The 12,184-nt window shown below is 42.7% G+C and overlaps 2 protein-coding genes across 2 annotated transcripts in view; both read left to right on the top strand.

Moving 5' to 3' along the window:
* Positions 1–9,494, top strand: part of LOC106510828 (bromodomain adjacent to zinc finger domain protein 1A) — a gene marked incomplete at its 5' end in the record, with an annotated part of 14,942 nt that extends 5,448 nt beyond the window's left edge. Inside the window, 12 exon segments of the mRNA XM_013999554.1 lie at positions 848–978; positions 1,063–1,199; positions 1,273–1,421; positions 1,558–1,626; positions 1,739–1,827; positions 1,895–2,059; positions 3,935–4,131; positions 4,203–4,325; positions 4,395–4,546; positions 4,848–5,035; positions 7,494–7,581; positions 8,256–9,494. Coding sequence (XP_013855008.1) covers positions 848–978; positions 1,063–1,199; positions 1,273–1,421; positions 1,558–1,626; positions 1,739–1,827; positions 1,895–2,059; positions 3,935–4,131; positions 4,203–4,325; positions 4,395–4,546; positions 4,848–5,035; positions 7,494–7,581; positions 8,256–8,431 — 1,664 coding nt within the window. The 3' untranslated portion in view covers positions 8,432–9,494.
* On the top strand, positions 2,593–3,913 carry LOC106510829 (uncharacterized; the record flags this gene model as incomplete). The annotated part of the gene is given in 1 exon segment (XM_013999555.1): positions 2,593–3,913. A coding segment is annotated over 1 exon segment (957 nt). The 3' UTR covers positions 3,600–3,913.
* Positions 9,495–12,184: the final 2,690 nt, after the last annotated feature.

The following is a 12,184-nucleotide window of genomic DNA, read 5'->3' on the forward strand; positions in this document are numbered from 1 at the left end:
TTTAATAATCGATTAGTCATCGATTAATCGATTATTAAATTAGTCATCGATTATTTTAATAATCGATTAGTCATCGATTAATCGATTATTAAATTAGTCATCGATTATTTTAATAATCGATTAGTCATCGATTAATCGATTATTAAATTAGTCATCGATTATTTTAATAATCGATTAGTCATCGATTAATCGATTATTAAATTAGTCATCGATTATTTTAATAATCGATTAGTCATCGATTAATCGATTATTAAATTAGTCATCGATTATTTTAATAATCGATTAGTCATCGATTAATCGATTAATTGTGGCAGCCCTATTGACCAAGGTGTGGGAACCCTGGTTTTTGCACCTTAAGGATGGTTTGTTTCACCTGCATGGAGAGCTCCTTTGACCTCATGTTTACTTCAAGCAGCACACCTGTCTATGTTCATTATATAACTATAGAATATGTTTCAGTACATGGGTAAAAAACTAACTTTGTGTCAGTGTCCAAATACATTTGGACTTAACTCTATGTACGAGGTTTAGTTAGGTAGGGAAGGGAAGGCCCAGTTTTGATGGGTACACTTCTGCACTGACCAGGGTTAAGGTTAGATTAGGGTTAGTGGTTGAACATACAGTTAGTACACACAATAAGCACATACAGGTAGAAACGCCCAGGTTGAACATACAGGTAGTGCACACAGGTAGTATATGCAGCAGCATAAACAGGTGGAATACTTGCAGGTAGAACTTGGAGGTAGCACATACAGTCTGACAYCTTTGTGGTAGTAGGGGAAAGGCCAAGTGAGCCAAATAAATGTAATTATAGAAAAACTTGAAAGAAGATGTCTTGTGTGTTCAGATGAAGCTGAAGTGTCCCAAAATGCCCCACGATGCACTGCTACAGCTGACACTCTGATGGAGGCGAGACTGAGAGACCTGCTGCTGGACATGGAAGACCGGATCCACCAAGGAACTCTAGGAACTCTGAAAGTAGGTTCCAGTCTGTCTGTGATGGGGAGGTCTTTGTCTCTTCAGACAGTTTATATGTTTGTGTTTTTGTTTCCTGTGTTGAAGGTGATGAACAGACTGGTGTGGCGCTCTGCGCTGGAAGCAGGAAACTACGAATTGCTCAGTTCAGATGAGAACAGTCGAATAACTGGACCAGTGGAGGCAATGGATTTGGATTGTGGCCAGCAAAGATCCAGAGACAGGTAGAGTGACTGACAGGTTAAAGCCTGTGTGTTTAGATCATCTGACAGGAAGTGCCTGTGTATTTTCTATCAGGCTACAGCTGAAGGTTGATGGTTCAATCACCTTTGGAACCAGTGGGAGTGGGACACCTCAAATGGTCAGCAGCAGCATACAAATCCTGGCTCAGGCCCTCGGTCATATTGAGCAAGGCATTGAGAGACGCTTCCTCAAACCTCCCCTGGGTATGTCTGTCTGTTTGGGTTTTCTGTAGTACACTGTGATTGTCAGAAAAGACAAATACTGAGGCTTTGTGCCTGACAGCAGCAGCATCAGAGGTTACAAACAGTGTTGGATAATGACAGTTTTATTCCTCTGCAGGTGATGAAGACTCAAAGAAAGACCAGAAGTTGAGAAAGAAAAAGAAAGACGACAAGCAGGCCAGTGATGGTAAGACGTCAACTATAAATTAGAAATAATCCAAACATCTGAACGTCTTGAGTGAAGTTCTTATTTTTTAGTGTAATGTCAGCATCCAGCTTACCTAACTTCTTGTCTGCAGTAGATGGTGGCAGTGACAGCAGTCGAGTCGTAAAGACTGTGTTAGAAAGATGGAGGGAGTCTCTGCAGTCCTGCTCCAGTCTGTCTCAGGTCAGAGCCAAACACAGTGTGAAAGTCAGGAACTGTGAAACAGAACAATGACAAACTTTTCTTTCAGGTGTTTGTTCACCTGTCCACTCTGGAACGAAGCATCCTTTGGTCCCGGTCCATCCTCAATGCCCGCTGTCGGCTCTGCAGGCGTAAAGGAGATGCAGACAACATGCTTCTGTGTGACTGCTGTGACCGAGGACACCACACCCACTGCCTGAGACCCCGTCTCAAGGTAAACCACACCCACTACTAGGGCTGTAGCGATACACTAATCTCACGATACGATATTCGATATTCAGCGAACGATTTGATATGATTTGATWTTCTGAACAATACTAGAGGGACAGAGTGATTTTAGGTGACATTTTGTGAYTGTTCCATAGACTTGGATTGAATTAATTGAACTGAAAACTGATAAAAGCACCATCTACACATTACCTGCTCTGACTGGACAGAGATSTAGTCTACAGCTGGACAAAATTAATCAAAGATGCGGTGAGAAAATTAGTTTTCTTTAATTGAAACAGTGCAAACTGTAGCTTACAAGCCTAAATAATATTTGGTTCCATCCAGGTAACTTTGGCCAATAAAGAGCAAATTTTCCCAAATCTTCAGGATTTGTTGTTCATGATGAGAGGAATTAAGAGTTAAAGATTTGGAGGTGAATTATTTTGTTCCCATGTAACAGAGGGGGAACAGATTAGCCACCATACAGTAGATGTCACTGAGGACACACCAGTGTCGGGAAAACCAATCCACAGAGGACGCCATTGCCTCTGTGATCCATACTGTCCTCACCCACCTGAAGAGGAGGGATGCTCTTTGTGGACTTCACATCTGCCTTTAACACCATCATTCCCCAGACCCTGGTAGACAAACTCGCTTCACTTGGACTTAGCTCCTCCCTCTGCAACTGGGTCCTGGATTTCCTGACCAACAGGCCACAGTCTGTGAGGATCAACAACATCTCCTCCTCCACCATCATCCTCAACACTGGCTCCCCCCAGGGCTGTGTGCTGAGCTCCCTCCTGTTCACACTGCTTACTTCAGACTGTCTTCCCACCCATCCAGACTGTCATATTGTAAAGTTTGCGGACGACACAGTAGTGTTTGGTTGCATCACAAACAGTGATGAATCGGACTACAGGCAGGAGGTGGAACATCTGGAGAGTTGGTGCAGGAAGAACAACCTCTGCATCAATGCAGGAAAAACTAAAGAAGTTATGGTGGACTTCAGAAGTGGCAGACACATCCACCTGCACATTGGAGGATCAGCAGTGGAAGTGGTCTCCAGCTACAGGTACTTGGGGGTGCACCTGAACAACAACCTCACCTGGAGCAACWACACTACCAGCCTGATCAAGAAGGCACATCAGCGCCTCTTACCTCCTGAGACGGGGGCGCTCTGTCCTCGCCTCCTTTTACAGAAGTGCTGTGGAGAGAGTTTTATGCTCCAGCATTATAGTGTGGCACGCAAGCTGCACTGTAGCAGAGAGGAAAGCTCTGCAGAGGGTGGGAAAGACCGCACAGAAATTAGTTGGAGTCAGTTTCCCCACCACCACCGACATCTACACCTCCAGATGCAGGAAGAGGGCCACCTGCATCAGGAAGGACCCCTCCCACCCAGCACACACTTTTTGTTCCGCTTCCCTCAGGAAGATCAGGTTCAAAACCACCAGACTGAGGACCAGCTTCGTTCCAGAAGCTGTGAGACTCTTAAAACCACAGACTGGAACACAAGACCTCCAAAACAAAACAAAAACAAACTGTAACTACACATTCAATGCACGTGTATTTGCAATTCTGCCATTGTTGCACACATTTTATATCTTTTTTTTTTTTGTAAATTTTTGTAATCTTTGAGTATATTTATTTGTTTTGTCTATATTTTTGGATAGACCGGGACCTTGGGTACAAAATTTTGTTCCACCAGATGTATGTGTGTTGTGAATGACATAAAACTTTCTTGCATCTTTGAATGGGAGAAGCTGCTTTACTGGTACTTGTGTAATGTACAGGAAGTAGGTCCCATCAGGGGATCTGTAGGAATTATGTGGACAGGAAGTTGAAAGGTAACAGACTGCAGTCTCACCACACATGGCTTCAGTCTGTTCCAGATGGAGAATGGTTTTGTCCGGACTGCCGACCCAAACAGAGATCTAGCCACATCTCATCCAGACAAAGATCTTCCATTGATGAGGAGGAAGAGGATGAAAATGAGGAGGAGGAGGATGAAGAGTCAGAAGAAGAGGAAACGTCAGAAGAGGAAATATCAGAAGAGGAGGAGGAAGAAAAAGTTGTGAGGTAAGTGTAAAAACTAAACTTTTTGCTGACATGACTCCAGAACAGAACTCTCAACATATTTACTTTTGCAGCAGCAAGAAGGTCCAGGCGCCACCCTTAAAAAGCAAGAGCCAACAGGCCACGCCCAGAAGTCAACAAGTTCCACCTGCCAACAGTGCAGCTGCCTCATCTGGGAAAACTTCCTCAGCCACCAAGTGAGTTTTTGTCAAAAACATTTGTTTTCCTGTGATTCTGAAAAGACCAAGCTAACTCTGTCCAAACAGGTCCTCAGGTAAAARAAACACCGCTCTAACGTCCAAGACCAAAGCTCCGTCCAATTCAGGAAGTCGCAGCAATTCTCGTCTGAGCCACGAGCTTCTGGCTCCAAGTGGCAAATCCAGAACCCCTCCTGGTCAGAACAAGAGACTGTTGACAGGTAAACACGAGAACATCCACCAACCAAGGAACAAAAAGCAGGAAAATCCCAGTCTGACTTAAAAACACATGAGATGGCATAAACAACCCATTAGAAACTGCCAGCTACAATGGTCTGTCAGTTTGGACTACAGGTCAGCCTATGAGCTTTTCCACGGCCAATACTGATTCTGTTCTGAGGAAGATAGCTTCCAGAGCCTTGACATCACCATCTGGGCTTTCCCAACGGTTACTGTAGTCATTACTGTAAAACCTCTTGTTTTATCTGTTGGTTGATCTTTCTGCCTCTGCTTCACCCTAAGATGCTGCTCCTCCAAAGCCATCTAAGAACATCCTCCGTGTCCTTCCTTCCTCCTCCTCCTCYTCCTCTCGGCGGTCCTCTGGAAGGAACCAGGGTGTCCACGAGCTTTCAGCCTGTGAGCAGCTGACTGTGGAACTGGTTCGACATGAAGACAGCTGGCCCTTCATGAAGCTGGTGTCCAAGACTCAGGTATTCCATAACCCACATGACCTTTACATAAACAGATCAGAGCAGTGTTTGCTCAAAAGAAGCACTGAAATCTCAAAGTCCTGTTCATCAAAGCTCTCATAACTACAGCCTGGCACATCCCTGTCCTCTTCAGACAGGCCCTGCAGTAGAAGCTGTAGTTGTAACTTCTCCAGGCTCCACATCTTCCTCACCTTCTTCTCCTGTGCTAATGTCTTCATTCCTAATACTTCTCTTTATTTTTTAGTCTGGTTTGGTTCCAGGCTTGGTGGCCTTTTTGAGGTACCATTTTGTAGCCACTTAAGCATGTTTGGGAAAAAAAGAGAGGAAACTGTATTGCTGTGATCTTCTGGAGTAGAAGTAAAAAAAAATAATAAATGATTTTTAATTTTCTATCATAGGTTTTACTCATGCTGCTCAAAAAAATCCAATAAACCGAAAAGAATTGATCAGAAATAATCAGAAAAGTATCAGGAGTTATCACATACTTCTAAGAAATTCTGCTGAAACAACAGAAACACAAGAAAACATCTGCAGATTTATAAAATTATGAAGAAATTAGCTYACTTCACTGTAGCCAGGTAACATCTTTAGGGCTTCCAGTGCCTAAACCAATCAAAATCCTGGATAGAACGCATTGCGACAGCCAACCAATCACTGACGATCTCTGTTGTCCCACTGACAAAAATGTCCAGTGGAGACATTTGCCCGGACAGTGGGACACAGATAATCCACAGGGATTTTTGATGGAAATAATATATTTGGTAGGTTTGAGAAGCATGTCGGTCAACATGTCCAAACATTTTAAGTTTTTCGCCGGACAATTGTAATTTACATCAGTGATGTTCGATGGTTCGACGTGTTTTCGTAAACACTGGATCAGAGGGTCAAAGGTCAAGTTAATTTAAATCAAGCTAGGGTTCGGCAGAATCGTATTCTGTTCAACTAATCTTCAGGAAAAACTGTCAACAATTAATATTTGCCTCTTTGCAATTACTGCAGTTAGTACCGTGTGATATATTTTTGTGTGCGACGCACTCTCACTGTTTACACCTGTGGGATAGTGTTACTGAAGATCTGCTGCCGCTCCACGTTGTGGAAAAAGTGGGTTTCAGTTCACGTTTATTATTTTAACCTGGTAGCTTGACTGATGATTTGTAAGAATCAGTTTACAACACAGGGCAACAGATTAAGCCAAAAAAATCTTTAATTGTCGTTTTATTCATTAACCACTAAATCTCCATCTTCTGCTGCTTATCTTAAATCGGGTCACAGAGCAACAGGTCCAGGAGAGAAACCCAGACCTCCCTCTCCCCAGTGACACTTTCCAGCTCATCCTGGGGGACCCCGAGGTGTTCCCAGACCAGAGAGGGTACATAGTCCCTCCAGAGTCCTGGGTCTGTCCTGGGGTCTCCTACTAGTGGGACATGTGGAACACCTCTAAAGTGTCCAGGAGGCTGTGGCAGAGTGGTTCAGGGAGTCATCCTGTAACCAGAGGGTTGCCAGTTCGACACCTTGAGCATGACACTTCACCCATCTTGCCCACTGATGTTGGTCAGATGGTTCGGTGGCGCCGGTGCATGGCAGCCCCAATGGGCCTTCATAAGGCAACATATAAGTTGAGTCCATTTCCCATCCTGATCAGATGAACCACCTCAACTGACTCCTGTCGATGTGGAGGAGCAGCGACTCTACTCTGAGCCCCTCCTCCTATCTCTAAGGCTGAGCCCCGCCCACCCTGTGAAGGAAGCTGATTTCAGCTACTTGTATCCAGGATCTGGTTCTTTGGGTCATGATCCACACCTCATGACCACAGGTGAGGGGTGGAACGAAGACAGACCAGTAAATCCAGAGCTTTGCCTTTAGACTCAGCTCTTTCTTCACCACAACTGACCGGAGCAACACCCTGGCCTCAGACTTAGTGGAATGGACCACCCCAGTGCACCCTGAAGGTCATTGTCCTCTTATTGGCTAAATGTCCATTAATCATGATGACATWTTTTACCAATATCTGCTAACCTTAAAACAAATTAAATTAAAACCGTTTGTACAGTTTCTAGAAGCTTTGTGCATCAGGCAGCTCAACTCATCACCTGTTTTCAAATTCTCTCCTAAAACACATTTTATCTCTTTAATTTTTAACTGTTAAAATGTTGCTTCAATTTGATCTTATTGTTTTTAAATAATTGTTATTTAAGTTGGTTTTAAATGCTTTTTCTGAATTATTGTATCTAAAGCTTCTTTTAGTGGTGACCAGCACTTTATAGTTCTTTATAAATAAAATTGTTGTTTTTTTGTGCAGCGTCCTGAGATGACGTTTGTTGTGACTTGGTGCTATTTAAATAAACTGAACTGAAAAAACTTTTGTGATGCTCCCAGTAATGGGTCAGTCCCACTGGGTCTTGATGGTGTTGGCCACTTGTTTTATGCTCTGTGTTTGACCCTGTCTTTGTCCCCAAAGGTTCCTGATTACTATGACATCATAAAGCATCCGATGGCTCTGAGTACTATCAGAGAGAAGGTGAACAGCTGTGAATATCAGACTGCAGGTGAGAAACACAGCAGAGCAGCTCACTGTTCAACACTGACAGCAGGGAAAGAGAGAAGGGCGAGTCAGGTGGACCACTGAAGCTGCAGAAGTTAGGTTCTTTAGATCAACCGTCCAAAGCAACGAGCAGAATACAGAGCTGGAGACGAGGAAACAGCAGCTTGAAGGAGACACGTRTCAGGAGATTGGTGATGGGGAGTGGGTTACATGATGGTAGTGAGACCTGATGTGAGGAGGAGATGATGATGTTCAGGGACCAGTAGGATAGGATTGTAAATGAGTCCATCAGTTGGACAGCTCAGGTCTGGAGACAAAGTTTTTGAGGTGAAGCTGAGACGGTTTGGACACCTCGAGGAGAGAGGGAACATATTGGACTAAGAATGTTCAATCTGGAGCTGTGAGGGATGGAGACCTGAGGAAGACCACTGAGAGGATGATGATGGAGGCTCTTCAGAGGATGGGTGGGACTGAGGACCACATGTTCTCAGTCCAGAACGTGACAAACCCAAACGGTGTGGAACCCTCTGAAGGTAGCAGCTGAGAAGAGAAGATGTTGGGCAGCATGGACTGAACTCTGCACACATTAGAGTCACATGTAGCTTCCAACAGATTGGGGTTGAACTGTAGAGACAATAGAAACTGATTAGCCCCTCCCCTTCCCTCTGATSTCTGCAGGTGAGTTCATCTCTGACGTGGAGCTCATGTTCTCCAACTGTCTTCAGTATAATCCTCGCCACACTAACGAGGCCAAAGCTGGACACCGCCTGCAGCAGTTCTTCCACTCCGAGCTCCACCGACTGGGCCTGTCAGAACGAGGCTCCGCCCCTCCCGCCAAACGCCACMGACCCTAAACCCACTAGGGTCCACTCAGGTAACCTCTGAGGAGGCATCAGACCATCTGTGCTCCTGACTTGTTGGTTTACAGTTTCTATGACTCTGGTGTGAGGGAACTCCTGGGGTCAAACAACCCGTTTGATTCGGTTCCCTCAGGTTCTGAGACCCAGTTGATCCAGGAAACCTGAACCCACTACAGAATGTTTCCAGTTGGTGGAGAAGTCAGAGGTTGTTGATGTTAGCTCAGGGAGAAAAATCTTTATTTTTAGTGCAGCTAAGTTGTGTTGAAAAGCACCACATGTCTGAGATCTAACCTGGATACAAAAACTGTTGAGTGTTGAAGAATTTTCTGAGTTCAGTTTTGATTTCAAGTTGACTGTTTGTTTGAGGCCAAAGAACAAACATGTCTACCTGTCCACGTGTTGACAGATAAAGTCTGGTGGCACTTTCTGGGTTTGTTCAGCAGTTATGATCTCCAGTCTGACAAAATGATGCTCTGCAGAAACCAGCTTTGTGTGCTGACTCAGCAGTTTTCACTTTTATTTGACTTGACGCTGTGAACACTGTGTAATTCCCATGGTACCAGTTATTGTGAGAGAACTAGATAATTTGTTCAAAAGTAAATGGAAGTAATTGCCTAAATATTTTGTTATAAACATGTTTTCTGCAGAAGAAATAATATTTCAGATAAATCTTTGTAGTAAAAAGCAGCAGAATGTGGTTCCTGAAACCTTGAGTCTCTGTTCAGATAATTGAGTTCAAAGTTGAAAATGATGGTTCATATTGAAGCTGAAATGAAAATGACCTGTTTTTCCTCCTGCAGATTAGAKTTAAGTTATTTTTATACTTGTTGAACCCTGGAGCTGCTGCAGCTGTTAGCTCTGGACTACTGTTAGTTTTTGTTGGGTTTTCTGCATGGATGTTGGCTGTAGACACTACACTGGACCTGTTGCAGCCCTCCATCACCCCCACCTCTTTATTTTCTATTTATTTAGTTCAAACCTGTGTGTATTTATGACTGTTAGCTGCCTTGACTTCCTGTCGTTCTACAGTTCAAATAAAATCATTTTTAAGCATTTGGACCTTCTTCTCTGGACTCATGATGAAACTTTGTGGCTTCTTTAGCCGAACATTTCAGAAACTTCTCTTGGTTTTTCACCCTGAGCTTAAGTTCTCTTTATTCAAATGCAAGAAGAATAAATAGTCATTTACAGAATATTGTCACATAACTGTTATTTTACTGCTAGAAGTTTAATGGTGTAATTTAGAGTTTATTAAAACTGTGGTCATTACAGAAAACATCAGAACTGACCATGAAGGCTTGTTTTCATCTGTAGTCCCTCAGGGTCCCGTAGATAAAAATACAATACATACAAATTAAGATTCTTTCAATAAAAATGACTAAAATCACAACATGTTTAAAAAGAGAAAAAAGCCATTCAGCATGATGACRATTCAAAGCAACGTATTAAAAATGCAGACTGGATATAAGAATCTCATCTTCAGTGATGATCCAGGAGCCATATTTTCAGAAGAGTTTGAAGGATCCACAGGTTCTTCTGCTTCCTGGTATTTTATTCCAGTCAAGTTTTACTGAAAAAAGTTCTGGTCTAAGAGGTACAAGTTCTGTTCCAGCAGCTCTGGTGGTCCTCACTGATGAAGACTTGATGAGTGCTACAAGTGGAGGAGGTACAAGAGCAGACAAACTAAAAGACAAATATTTACAACCGTACTCATATTTTCACAACTCAACAAATGTTTAGCTGAGGTGGTTCACAGTGTGGTTCTGTTGAGGTTCTGAACCAGAGAACGGGTGGAACCCTTGCTCTGGTTTGGGACTAGTCTTGTTGGACCAGGGGCCTCATGCATCACTGGTGTCTACTCACAGAAACCTTTTCCACTCCAAACTCCAGATGTATCAAGAAGGAAAGGAAGGTGGAAATGTGCACAACTCCACACCAGCTCCACACGGTTCTGTGGTTCTGGTTCCACTGGAGACACTTAGAGGTGATTCTGAGCAACTGTTCATGATATGAAAACGATTATTGTCCACAGCAGAAACACATGATTCACAAGTATTACATCCAGATTTACACGGATCTAGAGGAGTGGAGAGGAAAGCACAGTAAGAAATCTGAGCCTGGACATGGATCCACAGACCAGAGCCCAGTCTGCTGCAGTGAAGGAGCTGTGGATTTACTGGTCTTTCTGCGTTCTAACCCTCATTTATGGATCGTGGGGTGTGGCTCTGGACTAAAGGAATCAGATCCTGGATCGAAGCGGCTGAAATTGGTTTCTTTTTTTAGGATGAGCTGGCTCAGATTTGGAGAGGCGGAGCTCTGAGTGCTGCTGCTCTGAAGGAGTCAGCTGATGGTCTTCAGATATGGTTTGGTTGGATATTTGTCAAGAATCAGCAGCGTCTCTTTTACCATTTCACTGGACCTGGCAGAGAGATGTTGAACATTTATTTATTTTATATAAGTATATAAAATAAATAATGTTAGCTGACCTCTGTCAGCTCACTCCTAAACATCCAGAAATCTAGATGGATCCCATGCCCTATGACCTTGGGACCCCAATTGTTTTTATCTGACCGCATATTTAAGACATTTTTAAGACAAAGACAAGAGAAATCTTTATTCCATTTTTATTTGTGAATCGTTTCATCTGTGAAAGTGTTTAACATTGAAGTGATTCAGGCCAATAGGCTTTAGAGAGTCTGACCAGCTGGTCTCCATGTGTTTCTTTAATGAGAAGGGATCCTGCAGCACTGCTGCCACATGGCAGGTGTGGATGCATCTTCACAACTATTTATATTTAGAAATGACTGCATAGCTTTGATAATATATTGCTAGTATCTGTTGCATTATTTAAAAAAATCTTAGGGGAGTTTGGCAGGGAGAACTAGTGTTTTTCCTTCAATTAGATTTTTTTTTCAGTCTTACTTGTTTATGACCTTRTTTTAAAGGTTTTACAAATGACTTAGAAGCAGAAAATAACTACATGTAAGCAGATCAACAATAAGAGACATTTAAAAAACAAAGAAGAATCTGAGAATCATCCACAGCTGATATACTTTATCTTAGCTCAGAGAAATATGAATCATGGAGTTTATTTTACTAAAACTTACATTGCAGATATAGAAAGCAAATGATTTACATAAAACTAAATATCCTGGTTCCACAGAGGCTCAGGAAGGACAAATCAGAGACTATAGTCATCACATTTCACCTGCCATGGAGTGGAAAGATGTTTTTATTTGCTTAGGTCATGTACTGTATGTACGTATATCCATCCATTATCCATACCCACTGTTTACTGAATATACAGGTCCTTCTCAAAAAATGAGCATATTTCATCCGACCAATAAAAGAAAAGACAGGGAAAAAAGTCTGTATGTATTCATGTGTGTATGTATATGTCTATATACAGTATGTGTCTGTATATACAGTATGTGTCTGTATATACAGACACATACTGTATACACAGTATGTGTCTGTATGTACAGTATGTGTCTGTATATACAGTATGTNTTTAATCCACATGTTATCATCTGATGCCCTGTTGATATGGAAACAGATAGTTGTAGGAAGAAAAGCAACAGGTTTTCTTTATGTGACAGTGTTGCTGTTACACAGAGTGAATGAGAACATTACATTGACAGAAAGGACTGTGAAGGTGTCTCAGCTGAAACGTAATGTTGTGCATATAGCTACTGTTCCCTGAAGGAAAGGAACGAGGTACAACATCATGTATGGGAACCACGCCCC

Source organism: Austrofundulus limnaeus, unplaced genomic scaffold (assembly GCF_001266775.1).
Source record: "Austrofundulus limnaeus strain Quisiro unplaced genomic scaffold, Austrofundulus_limnaeus-1.0 Scaffold2342, whole genome shotgun sequence".
Lineage (NCBI taxonomy): Eukaryota > Metazoa > Chordata > Actinopteri > Cyprinodontiformes > Rivulidae > Austrofundulus > Austrofundulus limnaeus.